Here is a 17,461-nt window from a genome sequence, read left to right as displayed (position 1 = left end):
CTTATTTCCTATTGCTAGCAAGTGCAAGCTAACTAGCTAAATTGCCATACATGTTTAATGCTTTTCGACCTGTCCCCAAATTAATCTCATTGGTTCAGAGTTTGTTTTGATATTTTAACCTGCGTGTCGTGATCGCTTTTGGTGTAGGGGGACAAAATAAATGTATGCACGATGGCGCACGAGCGCAACCGGTTTGGTTTCCGTGTAAAGGCCTATCCCCACTGTATCTGCGAGCTATTGGCTAGAGCGCACCTGCCAATACCAGAGTGGACACACTTGCTATCTAACGCAACATTTTTTGTGCGAAAACCATCAGAGTTGAAAATGCAACGGAAACCCGTTTAACTTGTTTTTTTTAAATTCGATACATGGGAATTTAACCGTAGAAGGTATTTTTATGTGCTCTATGTCATCACGCACAACCTTTTATCCTCAACAAGTCTATTTGATGGAAACGCATCTCTGGTGGTAAAATGCGCATGTTGTTTTTAATGCGGATTTTAGAATATTCACATGAAAATCATCTGTCGCCAATTGGATGGAAACCTAGCTTATGTTTATTTTTTTTACAATTTAGTGTGTTTTACGATTTGGTGTAACTGTTGTAAGAAAGTGCTGAGAGGATGCGTATTGGGTTATATGATGCCTATGCTGAAGGGTACATTAGCCTACTCGACACTAAATGTTGGATTTGAGTCCATTGGGTCTCGCTGGACTCATTTATTGGCCTGGTGTATGCTTCGGAAATCCTGTCCTGGACCCACAGGAAATATGTCCAGCATGTAGGTTTTAAAGATCTGCTATTGGACTGACCATACTTGTTGGTTGTTTGAGCAAACGATTGGGAGCTACAGTTGAAGTCGGAAGTTTACATACACCTTAGCCAAATACATTTAAACTCAGTTTTTCACAATTCCTGACATTTAATCCTAGTAAAAATTCCCTGTCTTAGGTCAGTTAGGATCACCACTTTATTTTAAGAATGTGAAATGTCAGAATAATAGAACGATTTATTTCAGCTTTCATTTCTTTCATCACATTCCCAGTGGGTCAGAAGTTTACATACACTCAATTAGTATTTGGTAGCATTGCCTTTAAATTGTTTAAATTGGGTCAAACGTTTCAGGTAGCCTTCCACAACCTTCCCACAATAAGTTGGGTGAATTTTGCCCATTCCTCCTGACAGAGCTGGTTTAGCTGAGTCAGGTTTGTAGGCCTCCTTGCTCGCACACACTTTCTCAGTTCTGCCCACAAATTTTCTATAGGTTTGAGATCAGGGCTTTGTGATGGCCATTCCAATACTTTGACTTTGTTGTCCTTAAGCCATTTTGCCACAACTTTGGAAGTATGCTTGGGGTCATTGTTCATTTGGAAGACCCATTTGCGACCAAGCTTTAACTTCCTGACTGATGTCTTGAGATGTTTCTTCAATATATCCACATCATTTTCCTTCCTCACGATGACATCTATTTTATGAAGTGCACCAGACCCTCCTGCAGCAAAGCACCCCCACAACATGATGCTGCCACCCCCGTGCTTCACGGTTGGGATGGTGTTCTTCGACTTGCAAGCCTCCCCCTTTTTCCTCCAAACATAACGATGGTCATTATGGCCAAACAGTTCTATTTTTGTTTCATCAGACCAGAGGACATTTCTCCAAAACGTACGATCTTTGTCCCCATGTGCAGTTGCAAACCGTAGTCTGGCTTTTTTTATGGCTGTTTTGGAGCAGTGGCTTCTTCCTTGCTGTTCGGCATTTCAGGTAATGTCGATATAGGACTCGTTTTACTGTGGATAAAGATACTTTTGTACCTGTTTCCTCCAGCATCTTCACAAGATCCTTTACTGTTGTTCTGGGATTGATTTACACTTTTTGCACCAACGTACGTTCATCTCTAGGAGACAGAACGCGTCTCCTTCCTGAGCGGTATGATGGCTGCGTGGTCCCATTGTGTTTATACTTGCGTACTATTGTTTGTACAGATGAACGTGGTATTTGGAAATTGCTCCCAAGGATGAACCAGACTTGTGGAGGTCTACATTTTTTTTTGAGGTTTTGGCAGATTTCTTTTGATTTTCCCATGATGTCAAGCAAAGAGGCACTGAGTTTGAAGGTAGGCCTTGAAATACATCCACAGGTACATCTCCAATTGACTCAAATGATGTCAATTTGCCTATCAGAAGCTTTTAAAGCCATGACATCATTTTCTGGAATTTTCCAAGCTGTTTAAAGGCACAGTCAACTTCGTGTATGTAAACTTCTGACCCACCCACTGGAATTGTGATACAGTGAATTATAAGTGAAATAATCTGTCTGTAAACAATTGTTGGAAAAATGACTTGTGTCATTCACAAAGTAGATGTCCTAACCGACTTGCCAAAACTATAGTTTGTTAACAAGAAATTTGTGGAGTGGTTGAAAAATGAGTTTTAATGACTCCAACCTAAGTGTATGTAAACTTCCGACTTCAACTGTATGTTCTTATGTAGTGTGACATAATGCTTGCAGGTTCCTCCCACTTCTGTTTTGGCCTCATTTTCATTTTTTCTAAGGTGGTCGACTTGACTAGGAAGGAATTTGAAAGTTGTAATACTATCTGGTTGTATGATTAATCTCCAGCATCTTATATTGGTGTCAAATTGTTATGCTTGAACAACTCCAACTGCAATGTATGGGCTTATATAATACCTTTGGTAAATTAGACTCATAAACCCAGTGTGACGACAGGGCTTGGTGTAAAGTATTTCTGTATATTTGGAAAACTAGGCCTGTCTTTTTACTACCTTTTACTGGCTTCTCCACATCTTTGGCTAACTTATCGCTTTGCCAACCTATTTCTTACTGGCTTACCTTTTCTGTTTCTTTCTTTTTTCCTTCCATCCTTTTTTGCTTCATTCTCTCACTAGGACAAGAGCTCCCCTCTTCTGCCTCCAGACCTGTTAAAAAGTATATCAGATTTTGAGGAGGAGGAAGAGCTGGCCTTTACTAAGCCTCATGGTTTCTACCAGGCCTTGGCTGGCCCTCTTAGTACTGCTCCAGGACGAAATATATTTGTACGTAGTTAATTTCTCTTAATGTAATCCCCCTGGCTTAACCAGCATGTTAAACATCAGGACACGTATTCATAAAGCCTGCTGATCTAGGATCAGTTTTAGAACATAATGAGTAAGATTACATGGACGGGGGGGACCTGATTCAGGGTCAGTACTCATGAGGCGCTTTATGAATACAGGCCCAGATTCACCTTCACAACTAGTTTTAAGCAGAATTGTCTGGGATGTGAGTAGAATAGTTGAGTGGGAGGGTTATGGCTCATTTAAATAATGTAAGGCTTATATGTTAAATAAGAGTTCAGAATGTGTACGTATATTTTTCCAGGCTAGTGTTGATATGATTGTGTGGTTTTGTTCCTTATTCTATGTTAACAGAAATAGACCCAGTACCTGAGCAGTCACTGTGCATTTTTGGAGGATTAGGCTAAATGTTGTGTATGTTGCAATGCATGATTCCTGTAAAATGTTGTAGGCATTCCTACATTATCCACAATGAGAGAGACAGGCTTTTTGTACATGATCAGGTTGAACAAACTGTAACGGGGATTACATGTTGTGTAAATTGCAACCCTATCAGTATTAATAGCAAACATACAAACACCTGCAGCGTCGACTTGGGAGAATGTGCTGATGGAATAAATGACATTCATCAGAAGCTATTAGTTAACACATCTGATACTGTAACTGTTTTCCCCAACTCTCTCCTATAGTTGCCAAATCAGTCAAGAATGGAAAGTGGCTCTGAGGTGATTGGCCAGTCGTCTTCTCTCATGCCCTTATCTGGGTTCCCAATTCAGGTCCGTATGCATGGGAAAAGCTCCACCCTGCCTCTAGACTTGTTTTGACTGCTGTTTGTTGAAAATGAAAATGTCTGCAGCATCTCACATGCAGTGGTTTAAGGTCACTCTGAGACAGATTTGTTAATGTAGTCTCACTGAGCTTCTTTTTAAGGATATTTGCTCTGAAATACCAGTTGGGTTTTAAATGCCATGTTTAATGTTAACTAAAGGGGTATGTGTGACTGGCATTTGATCGTATGACAAAGGTCTAATTGTGTATTTTTGTTCTTGGTTTAGGAGAGTTCCTATCAAAACAACAGCATTTTTAGCCAGGCCTATGGGAAGAACATGGCTCCCAACCCCAAGTCCGACGCTCCCATGCTTCACCAGGAACCTTCTCTCTACTCCCTGTTTGAAGGAACTCCATGGTCCCCATCCCTTCCCGCCAGCTCAGGTACCTGCCTCCGCTCTCTTCTTTCCCCCACTTTTCACACCAAGCTGTCCATAAACATCACAACAGCACCCCTGTTAGTGTTAATTAACACGCTTAGGCCAGACAAAATTGATTCACTGTTTTAATGGATTTTCCACTGAGAAAAGTGAGGCGAGCGAGCAAAAAAAAACAAGACAAACATTAAGTGGATAAGGGATAACAGTACTTTACCACATTGTCCTGGGCATTTTGTACAGGCTCTGGGCCGAATGCGAGCTTCAAGAGTTATATTATTCCATGTGAAAACTTACAGCCGGGCGCATTTCCTCCGTCGGTGGTGCGCCGCAACCGGCTCCGGGTCGGCTTGGAAGGGCTTAAAAGAATACAGATGTTAGTGTTATAACCATGAGAAATGAAACGCAATGAGAACTATAATTTTTCTTTATTCCTGATAGAAAATAAAAATAACTCTAAAAATCAAGAACATCTTCACAAGACACCATAACTAATGTTGGCCGTATGCAGTAGATCACCTACTGGGTGTCAACAAACCATGGCGATTCAACATGTAGACTCGTCTGGAAATAAAAAATTACGGACAATGTTCTGTGATCAGAGGCAATAGCACAATCACCTGCTGCTTTTTACTGTTCAACAGCACGGTCTGTTTTGTGCTTTATTTCTTGTTTATTCTGGTATCTAGGGTGTTCATTTCTTTTTAAGATTTATTGGAGCTCTCGTAATGAACTGCTTTCCTTCTTGGTTACACACGGCTCATTGGCCTGACGGTTGGAATTGTTGTTTGAGCTTCACCACCTCTTTCCCCTCAAGAACATCTGGACATCCACAATGGACACACATCTGGGAACGACTCTGATTGTTGAATAATACTGCGTCTCCACTTACATTCCACAGTTTAGCCCCTTGAAAGCAACTATCTGCTCGTGATATGGATTGTCTTCTTTGTAAATCTCTGAACCAGCCATACAAGCACCTTGGGTTCTCACATTCAACACAGTTGATGGTCGCTCTCTTCTTTGCACTGCCCATGGCAGCACTCCTCTTTACATTTTCTATATTTGGTGTCAGAGAAGGACTATCCTTGTCAGTGGTGTCCAGGCTGTATAGATCGTCACATGTCTGGTGCTCACGTTTGTCCACTGTCAATGTTGGATCAGGCACAAACCTTCAGTTCTTAAATTGATCTTCTGACAAATGTGGAGGACATCTTGAAATGACTGTTCTGGAATTGCTTGTACTGTTTTTTGTCAAGGACTTTTCTGCTGAGGTCATGCATCATGTCAACGTCTGTATCAATGATGTTGAATTGTTGTGCAATTTTGGCAATGTCTTCCTGTGTTGTGGGCTGATGTACTTCTACGTGTGTTCCTTTCCACTTCAGGTGCACAAACCAGCCACCTACGAGCTGCAACAGGGTGCATACTCTTTTCAAAAGCCTCTTTCAGGTCTGGTTGTTTGTTGGCTCTTTCACTTAGGCTTGTCATTGTGCTACTCTTCTTCACGTGCTTCTCATTTGATTCTTCCATCTTCTCCCTAGGGTTAGGGTAGCCAGGGCTGTTCCCTGAAGCCCCAAGTTTAGAAGGGAATTAAATCTCTCGGCAGGCTTGGCCCAGCTGTTTTACAAGCGATAAGCATGTCAAGATCCAGTTGAACAAACAGGAGTGTGGCATGCTTGAACAGAGGCATATGTGGTTCTGTGGTTGCCCCCACCATCAGATTGAGTGATCAAGATTGACTTGTTGGGAGAGACATCTGCACTGTAGTTCTCTCCTCTGAGGATGCTGAGATTTTCAACTGTGTGTCGAAAGGGGGCTGGTTGGCATTGACATGAACTAGATGGAGATGCTGGGATGTCTGGGATCAACATGACACATAGTACAAGTCCACTCATGGTAATCATGGTTGGCAGCTGCTAGAACTGTCACACTCACAGGAGCAGTGCTTGGATATCTGCCTGTTACAGGTCCCTATAGGCTGGCCAAGTTCTCCGACAGGGATGCTTGCCTTATCATCCACACAACAACATTTCACAGTCCTTCTGCCACATGCAGGCAGGGATGGGATTTTAGTTTCTGGTGGAAGCCACTTTTCTGCTGTCACACAAGTCCTCAACTGAGATAGCAAAAGGTAAGTACAAGTACTCAACATGTCTGCGATCGCTGACCTGAGCTGTGTATTTGTTAAAATACTTTGGTACTTCATCCCAAAAGGATTGTGGTTTGCCATTCAGCTTCTTTAAATCCATTATCAGGTCTGAGTCATCACCATCAAGGAGGAACAAGGATACTCTCTCATCAAGTAGGCCCTGTTTACCATTGTTTGCTGATCTTTTGTCTGTCAAACTGGTGCATTTCTCTTAGGAAGTAGCAGTTCACTTTGGCAGCATGTGCGTATTTGTTCAGGAATGCTTTTTGCATTGCTCTGGTGTGGTATGTTCGTATTTCTTTCCTCAGGGTGGAGATGACTGAATCTTGCCTGGTCTCATGAACACAGTTGTTGTGTGAGGATACCTTCCATATGAATGTCAGATTGCCTAGGTAGTTACCACAGGCATACTTCAAAAGTAAAGTCAATGGAAGTTTCAAGTTGTCAATCCATTTCCTTCTCTGGAATCTATATTCAGGAGCAAAGTCCAGTGGGGTGGTATTGGGGCACTTTCTCCAAAGCTTGTAACCGAGTGCTGTACTGGGGGCTGACCCGTCTGCATGATGCTCTCTGTGTAGCATACAATCAGACTCTGGTGTACGTAGGGGAGTGGGCTGTTGGTGACGTCTGGTAATTGCTTGATTCACCTTCTCCAAGTGGGATGCATAAGCTGCTATGAACTCATTTAAAAAAAAAAAATGCTATGGACTCATTTTTTAAATAATTTTTTATTTTATATCACCTTTATTTAACCAGGAAAGCTAGTTGAGAACAAGTTCTCATTTACAACTGCGACCTGGCCAAGATAAAGCAAAGCAGTGCGACAGAAAACAACACAGTTACACATGGAATAAACAAGCGTACAGTCAATAACACAATAGAAAAAAAGAAAGTCTCTATACAGTGTGTGCAAATGGCATGAGGAGGTAAAGCAATAAATAGGCCATAGTAGCAAAGTAATTACAATTTAGCAGATTAACACTGGAGTGATAGATGAGCAGATGATGGTGTGTAAGTAGTGATACTGGTGTGCAAAAGAGCAGCAAAGTAAATAAAAACAATATGGGGATGAGGTAGGTAGATTGGGTGGGCTATTTACAGATGGACTATGTACAGTTGCAGCGATCGGTTAGCTGCTGAGATGATGTTTAAAGTTAGTGAGGGAAATGTAAGTCTCCAACTTCAGCGAGTTTGGCAATTCTTTCCAGTCGGCAGCAGAGAACTGGAAGGAAAGGCGGCCAAAGTAGGTGTTGGCTTTGGGGATGACCAGTGAGATATACCTGCTGGAGAGCGTGCTACGGGTGGGTGTTGTTATCGTGACCAGTGAGCAGAGATAAGGCGGAGCTTTACCTAGCATAGATTTATAGATGACCTGGAACCAGTGGGCCTGGCGACAAATATGTAGCAAGGGCCAGCCGACTAGAGCATACAGGTCGCAGTGGTGGGTGGTATAAGGGGCTTTGGTGACAAAACGGATGGCACTGTGATAGACTGCATCCAGTTTGCTGAGTAGAGTATTGGAAGCTATTTTGTAGATGACATCGCCGAAGTCGAGGATCGGTAGGATAGTCAGTTTTACTAGGGTAAGTTTTGCGGCGTGAGTGAAGGTGGCTTTGTTGTGGAATAGAAAGACGATTTTGGATTGGAGATGTTTGATATGAGTCTGGAAGGAGAGTTTACAGTCTAGCCAGACACCTAGGTATTTGTAGTTGTCCACCTATTCTAGGTCAGAACCATCCAGAGTAGTGACGCTAGTCGGGCGGGCGGGTGCCGGCAGCGAACGGTTGAAAAGCATGCATTTAGTTTTGCTAGCGTTTTAAGAGCAGTTGGAGTCCACAGAAGAGTGTTGTATGGCATTGAAGCTCGTCTGGAGGTTTGTTAACACAGTGTCCAAAGAAGGGCCAGATTTATACAGAATGGTGTCGTTTGCGTAGAGGTGGATCAGGGAATCACCCGCAGCAAGAGCAACATCATTGATATATACAGAGAAAAGAGTCGGCCCGAGAATTGACCTCTGTGGTACCCCCATAGAGACAGGCAGAGGTCCGGACAACAGGCCCTCCGATTTGCCACACTGAACTCTGTCTGCAAAGTAGTTGGTGAACCAGGCGAGGCAATCATTTGAAAAACCAAGGCTATTGAGTCTGCCGATAAGAATACGGTGATTAACCTGTTATGGCTGCAGCCCGACGCCGGTACACCTATGACAACATCCAGTTCAAGTGCAGGGCGCGAAATTCAAAATCTATTTTTTTTTTTAAATATTTAACTTTCACACATTAACAAGTCCAATACAGCATTTGAAAGATAATCATCTTGTCAATCCAGCCAACATGTCCGATGTTTTTAATGTTTTACAGAGAAAACACCACATATTTATGTTAGCTCACCACCAAATAAAAAAGAGGACAGACATTTTTCACAGCACAAGTAGGATGCAAGTAGCATGCACAAGCCAACCTAACTAACCTAGAAACAACCTAAATAACCTAGAAAAAACTACCTCAGATGACAGTCCTATAACATGTTACACAATAAATCTATGTTTTGTTCAAAAAATGTGCATATTTTAGCTATAAATCAGTTTTACATTACTGCTACCATCATAGCTACAGTCAGAAATCGCACGGGAGTAGCCAGAGAAAATACAGACACCAACGTCAACTACTAATTACACATCATAAAACATTTCAGAAAAATATATGGTGGATAGCTAATGAAAGACAAAGATCTTGTGAATAGAGCCAATATTTCCGATTTTTGAAGTGTTTTACAGCGAAAACACAATATATCGTTATATTAGCTTACTACAATAGCTAGCACACAGCAGCATTGATTCTAGTCAAACGGTAGCAATAGCACAGTTCGACAGATATATGAAAAAGCATCCCAAATTGGGTCCTTATCTTTGTTGATCTTCCATCAGAATGTTCTCCAAGGGGTCCTTTGTTCAGAACCGTCTTTCTTTGGATCCATAACGAACGATTTCCCTCTTGAATTAGCAAGCACACTGGCCGTGTGGAGCTAACCTCTCCGTCTTGACAAAATTCTTGCGTCGCATCACGTCTAAAGTCCAGAATAAATTTCAATAATATAATTAAAGTATATTGAAAAAACATACTTTAGGATGATATTGTGACATGTATCAAATAAAATCGAAGCCGGAGATCATATTCACCTTTAACGAGGGTTTTCCAGGAGCCGAGTCCAGGTCCTACTTCGCGCCCAGAAAAAAAAATAAAGTGCGCAACTCTCACTCCAAGAGGTTGTGTTCAATCCCAGGACGAGATAATCAAGTCATTTCTGCTCTCACTTCCGCATGACACCCAGGGGAAGGCGTATGACGTGTTTCTACAGTCTTAAGTGACATGCCCTTTTATAGACAAGCTCTTGAAGAGAGACATCGATTTTGGAAATCTCACTTCCGGATAGGAAATGGGCTGTAAAAAGAGTTCTGTTCCACTTAGAGAAATAATTCAAACGGTTTTAGAAACTAGAGACTGTTTTCTATCCAATAGTAATAATAATATGCATATTGTACGGGCAAAAATTGAGTAAGAGGCCGTTTGAAAATGGGCACATATTTTCCAGTTTTTCAATACGCCCCCTGCAGCCATAACAAGTTAACAGATTCGAAAGCCTTGGCCAGGTCGATGAAGACGGCTGCACAGTACTGTCTTTTATCGATGGCGGTTATGATATCGTTTAGTACCTTGAGCGTGGCTGAAGTGCACCCGTGACCGGCTCGGGAACCGGATTGCACAGCGGAGAAGGTACAGTGGGATCCGAAATGGTCAGTGATCTGTTTATTAACTTGACTTTCGGAGAAAGGCAGGGCAGGATATATATAGGTCTATAGCAGTTTGGGTCTAGAGTGTCACCCCCGTTGAAGAGGGGGATGACCGCGGCAGCTTTCCAATCTTTAGGGATCTCGGACGATACGAAAGAGGTTGAACAGGCTGGTAATAGGGGTTGCAACAATGGCGGCGGATAGTTTTAGAAAGAGAGGGTCCAGATTGTCTAGCCCAGCTGATTTGTAACGGTCTAGGTTTTGCAGCTCTTTCAGAACATCTGCTATCTGGATTTGGGTGAAGGAGAAGCTTGGGAGGCTTGGGCGAGTAGCTGTTGGCCGGAGGAAGGCCAACAGGAAGGCATGGCCAGCCGTAGAGAAATGCTTATTGAAATTTTTGAATTTCATCGATTTATCGGTGGTGACCGTGTTACTTAGCCTCAGTGCAGTGGGCAGCTGGGAGGAAGTGTTCTTGTTCTCCATGGACTTTAGTGTCACAAAACTTTTTGGAGTTAGAGCTACCGGATGCAAATTTCTGCTTGAAAAAGCTAGCCTTTGCTTTCCTGACTGACTGTGTGTATTGGTTCCTGACTTCCCTGAACAGTTGCATATCGTGGGGACTTTTCGATGCTATTGCACTCCGCCACAGGATGTTTTTGTGCTGGTCAAGGCCAGTTAGGTCTGGAGTTAACCAAAGGCTATATCTGTTCTTAGTTCTGCATTTTTTTGAAAGGGGCATGATTGTATAAGATGGTGAGGAAATTACTTTTAAAGAACGACCAGGCATCCTCGACTGATGGGATGAGGTCAATATCCTTCCAGTATACCCAGGCCAGGTTGATTAGAAAGGACTTCTCGCAGAAGTGTTTTAGGGAGCGTTTGACAGTCATGAGGGGTGGTCGTTTGACCGCGGACCCATTACGGACGCAGGCAATGAGGCAGTGATCGCTGAGATCCTGATTGAAAACAGCAGAGGTGTATTTGGTCAGGATAATGTCTATGAGGGTGCCCATGTTTACGGATTTAGGGTTGTACCTGGTGGGTTCCTTGATGATTTGTGTGAGATTGAGGGCATTTAGCTTAGATTGCAGGACTGCCGGGTGTTAAGCATATCCCAGTTTAGTTCTCCTAACAGAACGAACTCTGAAGCTAGATGGAGGGCGATCAATTCACATATGGTGTCCAGGGCACAGCTGGGAGCAGAGGGGGTTCGATAACAGGCGGAAACAGTGAGAGACTTATTTCTGGAGAGATTAATTTTTAAAATTAGAAGTTCGAACTGTTTGGGCATAGACCTGGAAAGTATGACAACTTTGCAGGCTATCTCTGCAGTAGATTGCAACCCCCCCCCGCCCTTGTCAGTTCTATCTTGGCGGAAAATGTTGTAGTTTGGTATGGAAATCTCAGAATTTTTGGTGCCCTTCCTAAGCCAGGATTCAGACATGGCAAGGACATCAGGGTTGGCGGAGTGTGCTAAAGCAGTGACTAAAACAAACTTAGGGAGGAGGCTTCGGATGTTAACATGCATGAAAACAAGGCTTTTTCGATCACAGAAGTCAACAAATGAGGGTGCCTGGGGACACGCACTTGAGGAGGAGTAGGATGAGGGTACGGCTAAAGGCTATCAAAACAGGTAGTCTAGAGCGTTGGGCACAAAGAATCAAAGGAGCAGATTTCTGGGCGTGGTAGAATAGATTCAGGGCATAATGTGCAGAACGGTATGGTGGGGTGCGGGTACAGCGGAGGTAGGCCCAGGCACTGAGTGATGATAAGAGAGGTTGCATCTCTGGACATGCTGGTTATACTGGGTGAGGTCACCGCATGTGTGGGAGGTGGGACAAAGGAGTTATGATGAGTGGAACTAAGGGTTCCATTGTAACTAAAAACAATGATAACTACCCTAAACAATAGTATACAAGGCATATTGACATTTAAGAGAGACATAAAGCAATCACAGGTGTTGATTGGGAGAGCTAGCTAAGACAACGGGTAAGACAACAACAGCTAATCGGCTAAGACAACAACAACAACAGGAGTTCTGGGCTGGGGCCAACAGTTGAACAAAAATAAACAGAATGGAGTAGCGTGATTAATGTACATTCCAGCAGGCACCAGCTATGTAGCCAAGTGATCATAGGGTCCAGGGGACAGCAATAGATGGAACAGGGAAGTCGAGGAGTAGTCGCTACTATGTTAGCACGTGGGCGACACGGCGTTTAAAATTAGCAGCCCGGGGCTAGTAGAAGCGTCTGCTCCGACGTTCGACAGAGGCCAGTTGAAGGCATAGCGGATGGAGTTTCCGTCGGCAGACCAGTCGTGGTGGTGGGGTGGGGCGCCGTGTCAACAAAGGATCAAAGCCAGATGGCGAAAGAGGTGTTGTAGTAATTTAGTTTGCTAGCCGGGAGATGCGGCTAACTGGTGCTAGCTTCGGGGCAGGGGCGTTAGCCACTCGGGAGCAGCGGTGATCCGGTGCCAAGGTCCAGAGCTTTCGGCAAGGATCCGGTGGAGTAGTGGATTCTAGCCGTGTTTGGGTGGAGTCCGGGTGAACAACTGAGTAGGCCGGGTGGTGGGCCTGGCCTGGCTCAGGGCTAGCTTCGGTACTGGGTCACTCGGTGGCAGCTAGCTAGCTGTGAAGATCAGGAGTAATGGTCCAGGGTTTACGGCAGGAATCCGGCGTTGTAGTGGAGAAACAGTCCCATACTGGTAGGCTGGCAAGTATTATCCAGGCTAAAAAGGGCTGGTATCTGTGCAGAAGGTAAAGGCCGCTAGCAGTGGCTAACAATGACTAAATAGCTAGTAGCTAATTAGCTGGTTAGCTTTGATGGCTAGGTGGTTCTGGCTATAAGGTTCCTTAACACATTGGGTGAGGCAGGTTAATGGAAGGTATAATTGTTTTAAAATGGAAAAGAGAATGAAAATATAATTGAAATATATGCGAAAAATACAAAAAAAACACGTCTGCACTGCTTCCGCCATGTTGGAACATCTTCTCAGATGCACTGCATCTTCTCTGGGATCTGAGATGTGTTATCTAATGTGAACAAGGAATACAGGCAGTTTTAGTTCAGGTTTAAAATTGAAAGTTACACTTTGTAAATAAATGTTTACATTTCCTGAATAAATGTGGACATTTTACAATATCAGACACAGTATGTTTTACATACAGAATCAAACTTAATTGATATAGAAAATTACACAATACATTCATTAAAATACCTGTGAAGTGATTCTGGTGTGCCCGGGGCTGGGATATTGAGCTAGAGCTGACTGCAATGATCCCGAAGCTGATCTTGACTTTGTTTTGGTTCCTTCTGTCGTGTTTCCTGTTATATGTTGTAGGATCCAAGTCCTTGTGGTAATTGCAGGAATCTGTCTGGTATGGCTAAACCTCTCTCTTTGAACCTCTCTAGATGGGGATCCATATATCAGAGTGCTTTTGATAATTGGGTAATGAATGTCCAGGCTATATGAACATGAACAATAGAAAATATACATTTCAGCTTAATTTATCAGATTATAATTAATACACAAATTAACATTAATGAACATTATTCACATAGGATGTATAATAGAATGCAATATTGAAAATGTAGATATTAATAAATGCATTTCTATCGCTTCCAATGGTGGGGGAGTTCCAAGATGGAGGCATGGTGGCTTCAAAACAGCACCCCCTGGGACTCATCTAGTGTACATATAACTCATTAGTATAAAAAAAATGCAGTATTGCAATCATATAAAAAAATGATTGGAGAAAGTCTGTTCATTAATCTACTTAATTGTATAGCCTTCAAATGAAGACAATAGAAATATAAATCAAATGTATTTGTCACATACACATGGTTAGCAGATGTTAATGCGAGTGTAGCGAAATGCTTGTGCTTCTAGTTCCGACAATGCAGTAATAACCAACGAGTAATCTAACCTAACAATTCCACAACTACTACCTTATACACACAAGTGTAAAGGGATAAAGAATATGTACATAAAGATATATGAATGAGTGATGGTACAGAACGGCGTAGGCAAGATGCAGTAGATGGTATAGAGTACAGTATATACATATACATATGAGATGAGTAATGTAGGGTATGTAAACATTATATTAAGTGGCATTGTTTAAAGTGGCTAGTGATACATTTTTACATAAATTTCCATCAATTCCCATTATTAAAGTGGCTGGAGTTGAGTCAGTATGTTGGCAGCGGCCACTAAATGTTAGTCGTGGCTGTTTAACAGTCTGATGGCCTTGAGATAGAAGCTGTTTTTCAGTCTCTCGGCCCCTGCTTTGATGCACCTGTACTGACCTCGCCTTCTGGATGATAGCGGGGTGAACAGGCAGTGGCTCGGGTGGTTGTTGTCCTTGATGATCTTTATGGCCTTCCTGTGACATCGGGTGGTGTAGGTGTCCTGGAGGGGGGTGCTCCCTCTGCTGTTTCCTGAAGTCCACAATCATTTCCTTTGTTTTGTTGACGTTGAGTGTGAGGTTATTTTCCTGACACCACACTCCGAGGGCCCTCACCTCCTCCCTGTAGGCCGTCTCGTTGTTGTTGGTAATCAAGCCTACCACTGTAGTGTCGTCCGCAAACTTGATGATTGAGTTGGAGGCGTGCATGGCCACGCAGTCGTGGGTGAACAGGGAGTACAGGAGAGGGCTCAGAACGTACCCTTGTGGGGCCCCAGTGTTGAGGATCAGCGGGGTGGAGATGTTGTTACCTACCCTCACCACCTGGGGGCGGCCCGTCAGGAAGTCCAGTACCCAGTTGCACAGGGCGGGGTCGAGACCCAGGGTCTCGAGCTTGATGACGAGTTTGGATGGTACTATTGTGTTAAATGCTGAGCTGTTATCGATGAACAGCATTCTCACATAGGTATTCCTCTTGTCCAGATGGGTTAGGGCAGTGTGCAGTGTGGTTGCGATTGCGTCGTCTGTGGACCTATTCGGTCGGTAAGCAAATTTGAGTGGGTCTAGGGTGTCAGGTAGGGTGGAGGTGATATGGTCCTTGACTAGTCTCTCAAAGCACTTCATAATGACGGAAGTGAGAGCTACGGGGCGGTAGTCGTTTAGCTCAGTTACCTTAGCTTTCTTGGGAACAGGAACAATGGTGGCCCTCTTGATGGTGGCCCTCCCCTCTTGATTGATTGAATATGTCCGTAAACACACCAGTCAGCTGGTCTGTGCATGCTCTGAGGGCGCGGCTGGGAATGCCGTCTGGGCCTGCAGCCTTGCGAGGGTTAACACGTTTAAATGTTTTACTCACCTCGGCTGCAGTGAAGGAGAGCCCGCAGGTTTTGGTAGCGGGCCGTGTCAGTGGCACTGTATTGTCCTCAAAGCGAGCAAAAAAGTTATTTAGTCTGTCTGGGAGCAAGACATCCTGGTCCGCGACGGGGCTGGTTTTCTTTTTGTAATCCGTGATTGACTGTAGACCCTGCCACATGCCTCTTGTGTCTGAGCTGTTGATTTGTGACTCTACTTTGTCTCTATACTGGCACTTAGCTTGTTTGATTGCCTTGCGGAGGGAATAGCTACACTGTTTGTATTCGGTCATGTTTCCGGTCACCTTGCCCTGGTTAAAAGCAGTGGTTTGCGCTTTCAGTTTCACGCGAATGCTGCCATCAATCCACGGTTTCTGGTTTGGGAATGTTTTAATTGTTGCTGTGGGTATTACGTCGCCGATGCACTTTCTAATGAACTCGCTCACCGAATCAGCGTATTCGTCAATGTTGTTGTTGGACGCAATGCGGAACATATCCCAATCCACGTGATCGAAGCAGTCTTGAAGCGTGGAATCAGATTGGTCGGACCAGCGTTGAACAGACCTGAGCGCTGGAGCTTCTTGTTTTAGTTTCTGTTTGTAGGCTGGAAGCAACAAAATGGAGTCGTGGTCAGCTTTTCCGAAAGGAGGGCGGGGGAGGGCCTTATATGCGTCGCGGAAGTTAGAATAACAATGATCCAGGGTTTTACCAGCCCTGGTAGCACAATCGATATGCTGATAGAATTTAGGGAGTTTTGTTTTCAGATTAGCCTTGTTAAAATCCCCAGCTACGATGAATGCAGCCTCAGGGTGTGTGGTTTCCAGTTTACATAGAGTCAGATAAAGTTCGTTCAGGGCCATCTGTGTCTGCTTGGGGGGGAATATATACGGCTGTGATTATAATCGAAGAGAATTCCTTGGTAGATAATGCGGTCGACATTTGATTGTGAGGAATTCTAAGTCAGGTGAACAGAATTACTTGAGTTCCTGTATGTTGTTATGATCACACCACGTCTCGTTGATCATAAGGCATACCCCCCCGCCCCTCTTCTTACCAGAAAGATGTTTGTTTCTGTCGGCGTGATGCGTGAAGAAACCAGCTGGCTGCACCGACTCCGTTAGCGTCTCTCGAGTGAGCCATGTTTCCGTGAAGCAAAGAACGTTATAGTCTCTGATGTCTCTCTGGAATGCTACCCTTGCTCGGATTTCATCAACCTTGTTGTCAAGAGACTGGACATAGGCGAGTAGTATGCTAGGGAGTGGAGCGCGATGTGCCCGTCTCCGAAGCCTAACCAGAAGACCGCTTCGTTTGCCCCTTTTACGGCGTCGTTGTTTAGGGTCGCCGGCTGGGATCAGATCCATTGTAAAGGCAAAACACAGGATTCGGGAGAGTCATATTCCTGGTCGTAATGATATTGAGTTGACGTTGCTCTTATATTCAGTAGTTCCTCCCGACTGTATGTAATGAAACCTAAGATTACCTGGGGTACCAATGTAAGAAATAACACGTAAAAAAACAAAATACTGCATAGTTTCCTAGGAACGCGAAGCGAGGCGGCCATCTCTGTCGGCGCCGGAAGTAGAAAAAAGGCCTATCATAGGCTACCTTTTCTAGGAAAAATATGCCTCGCCAACAGCCAATGAAATTGCAGGGCGCCAAATTCAATCAACAGAAATCTCATAATTCAATTTTCTCAAACATACAAGTATTAGACACCATTTTAACGATAAAATTCTCGTTAATCCAACCACAGTGTCCGAATTCAAAAAAGCTTTTCGGCGAAAGCAGAACATATCATTATGTTAGGTCAGCAACTAGTCACAGAAAGCATACAGCGATTTTCCAACCAAAGAGAGGAGTCGCAAAAAGCAGACATATTGATAAAATTAATCACTAACCTTTGATATTCTTCATCAGATGACACTCCCGGGACAACATGTTACACAATACATGTATGTTTTGTTCATATTTATATCCAAAAAC

At 43.6% G+C, this 17,461-nt stretch overlaps 1 protein-coding gene across 6 annotated transcripts in view; it reads left to right on the top strand.

The window, feature by feature from the left end:
* The window catches only part of smg7 (SMG7 nonsense mediated mRNA decay factor), a 41,530-nt gene that overhangs the window by 12,416 nt on the left and 11,653 nt on the right, over positions 1-17,461 (top strand). For 4 of the 6 annotated variants that reach the window (XM_071376060.1, XM_071376058.1, XM_071376059.1 and 1 more), the window contains exons 19-21: positions 2,908-3,054; positions 3,765-3,851; positions 4,131-4,287. In XM_071376060.1, coding sequence (XP_071232161.1) covers positions 2,908-3,054; positions 3,765-3,851; positions 4,131-4,287 — 391 coding nt within the window. The remainder of the gene's footprint in view (positions 1-2,907; positions 3,055-3,764; positions 3,852-4,130; positions 4,288-17,461) is intronic. The other 2 variants (XM_071376062.1, XM_071376061.1) reach the window with 1 other exon arrangement.

This window comes from Salvelinus alpinus, chromosome 30, assembly GCF_045679555.1.
Source record: "Salvelinus alpinus chromosome 30, SLU_Salpinus.1, whole genome shotgun sequence".
Taxonomy (NCBI): Eukaryota; Metazoa; Chordata; class Actinopteri; order Salmoniformes; family Salmonidae; genus Salvelinus; species Salvelinus alpinus.
Note: the sequence above shows the minus strand (reverse complement) of the source record. Positions and strands in the feature narration are given on the sequence as shown.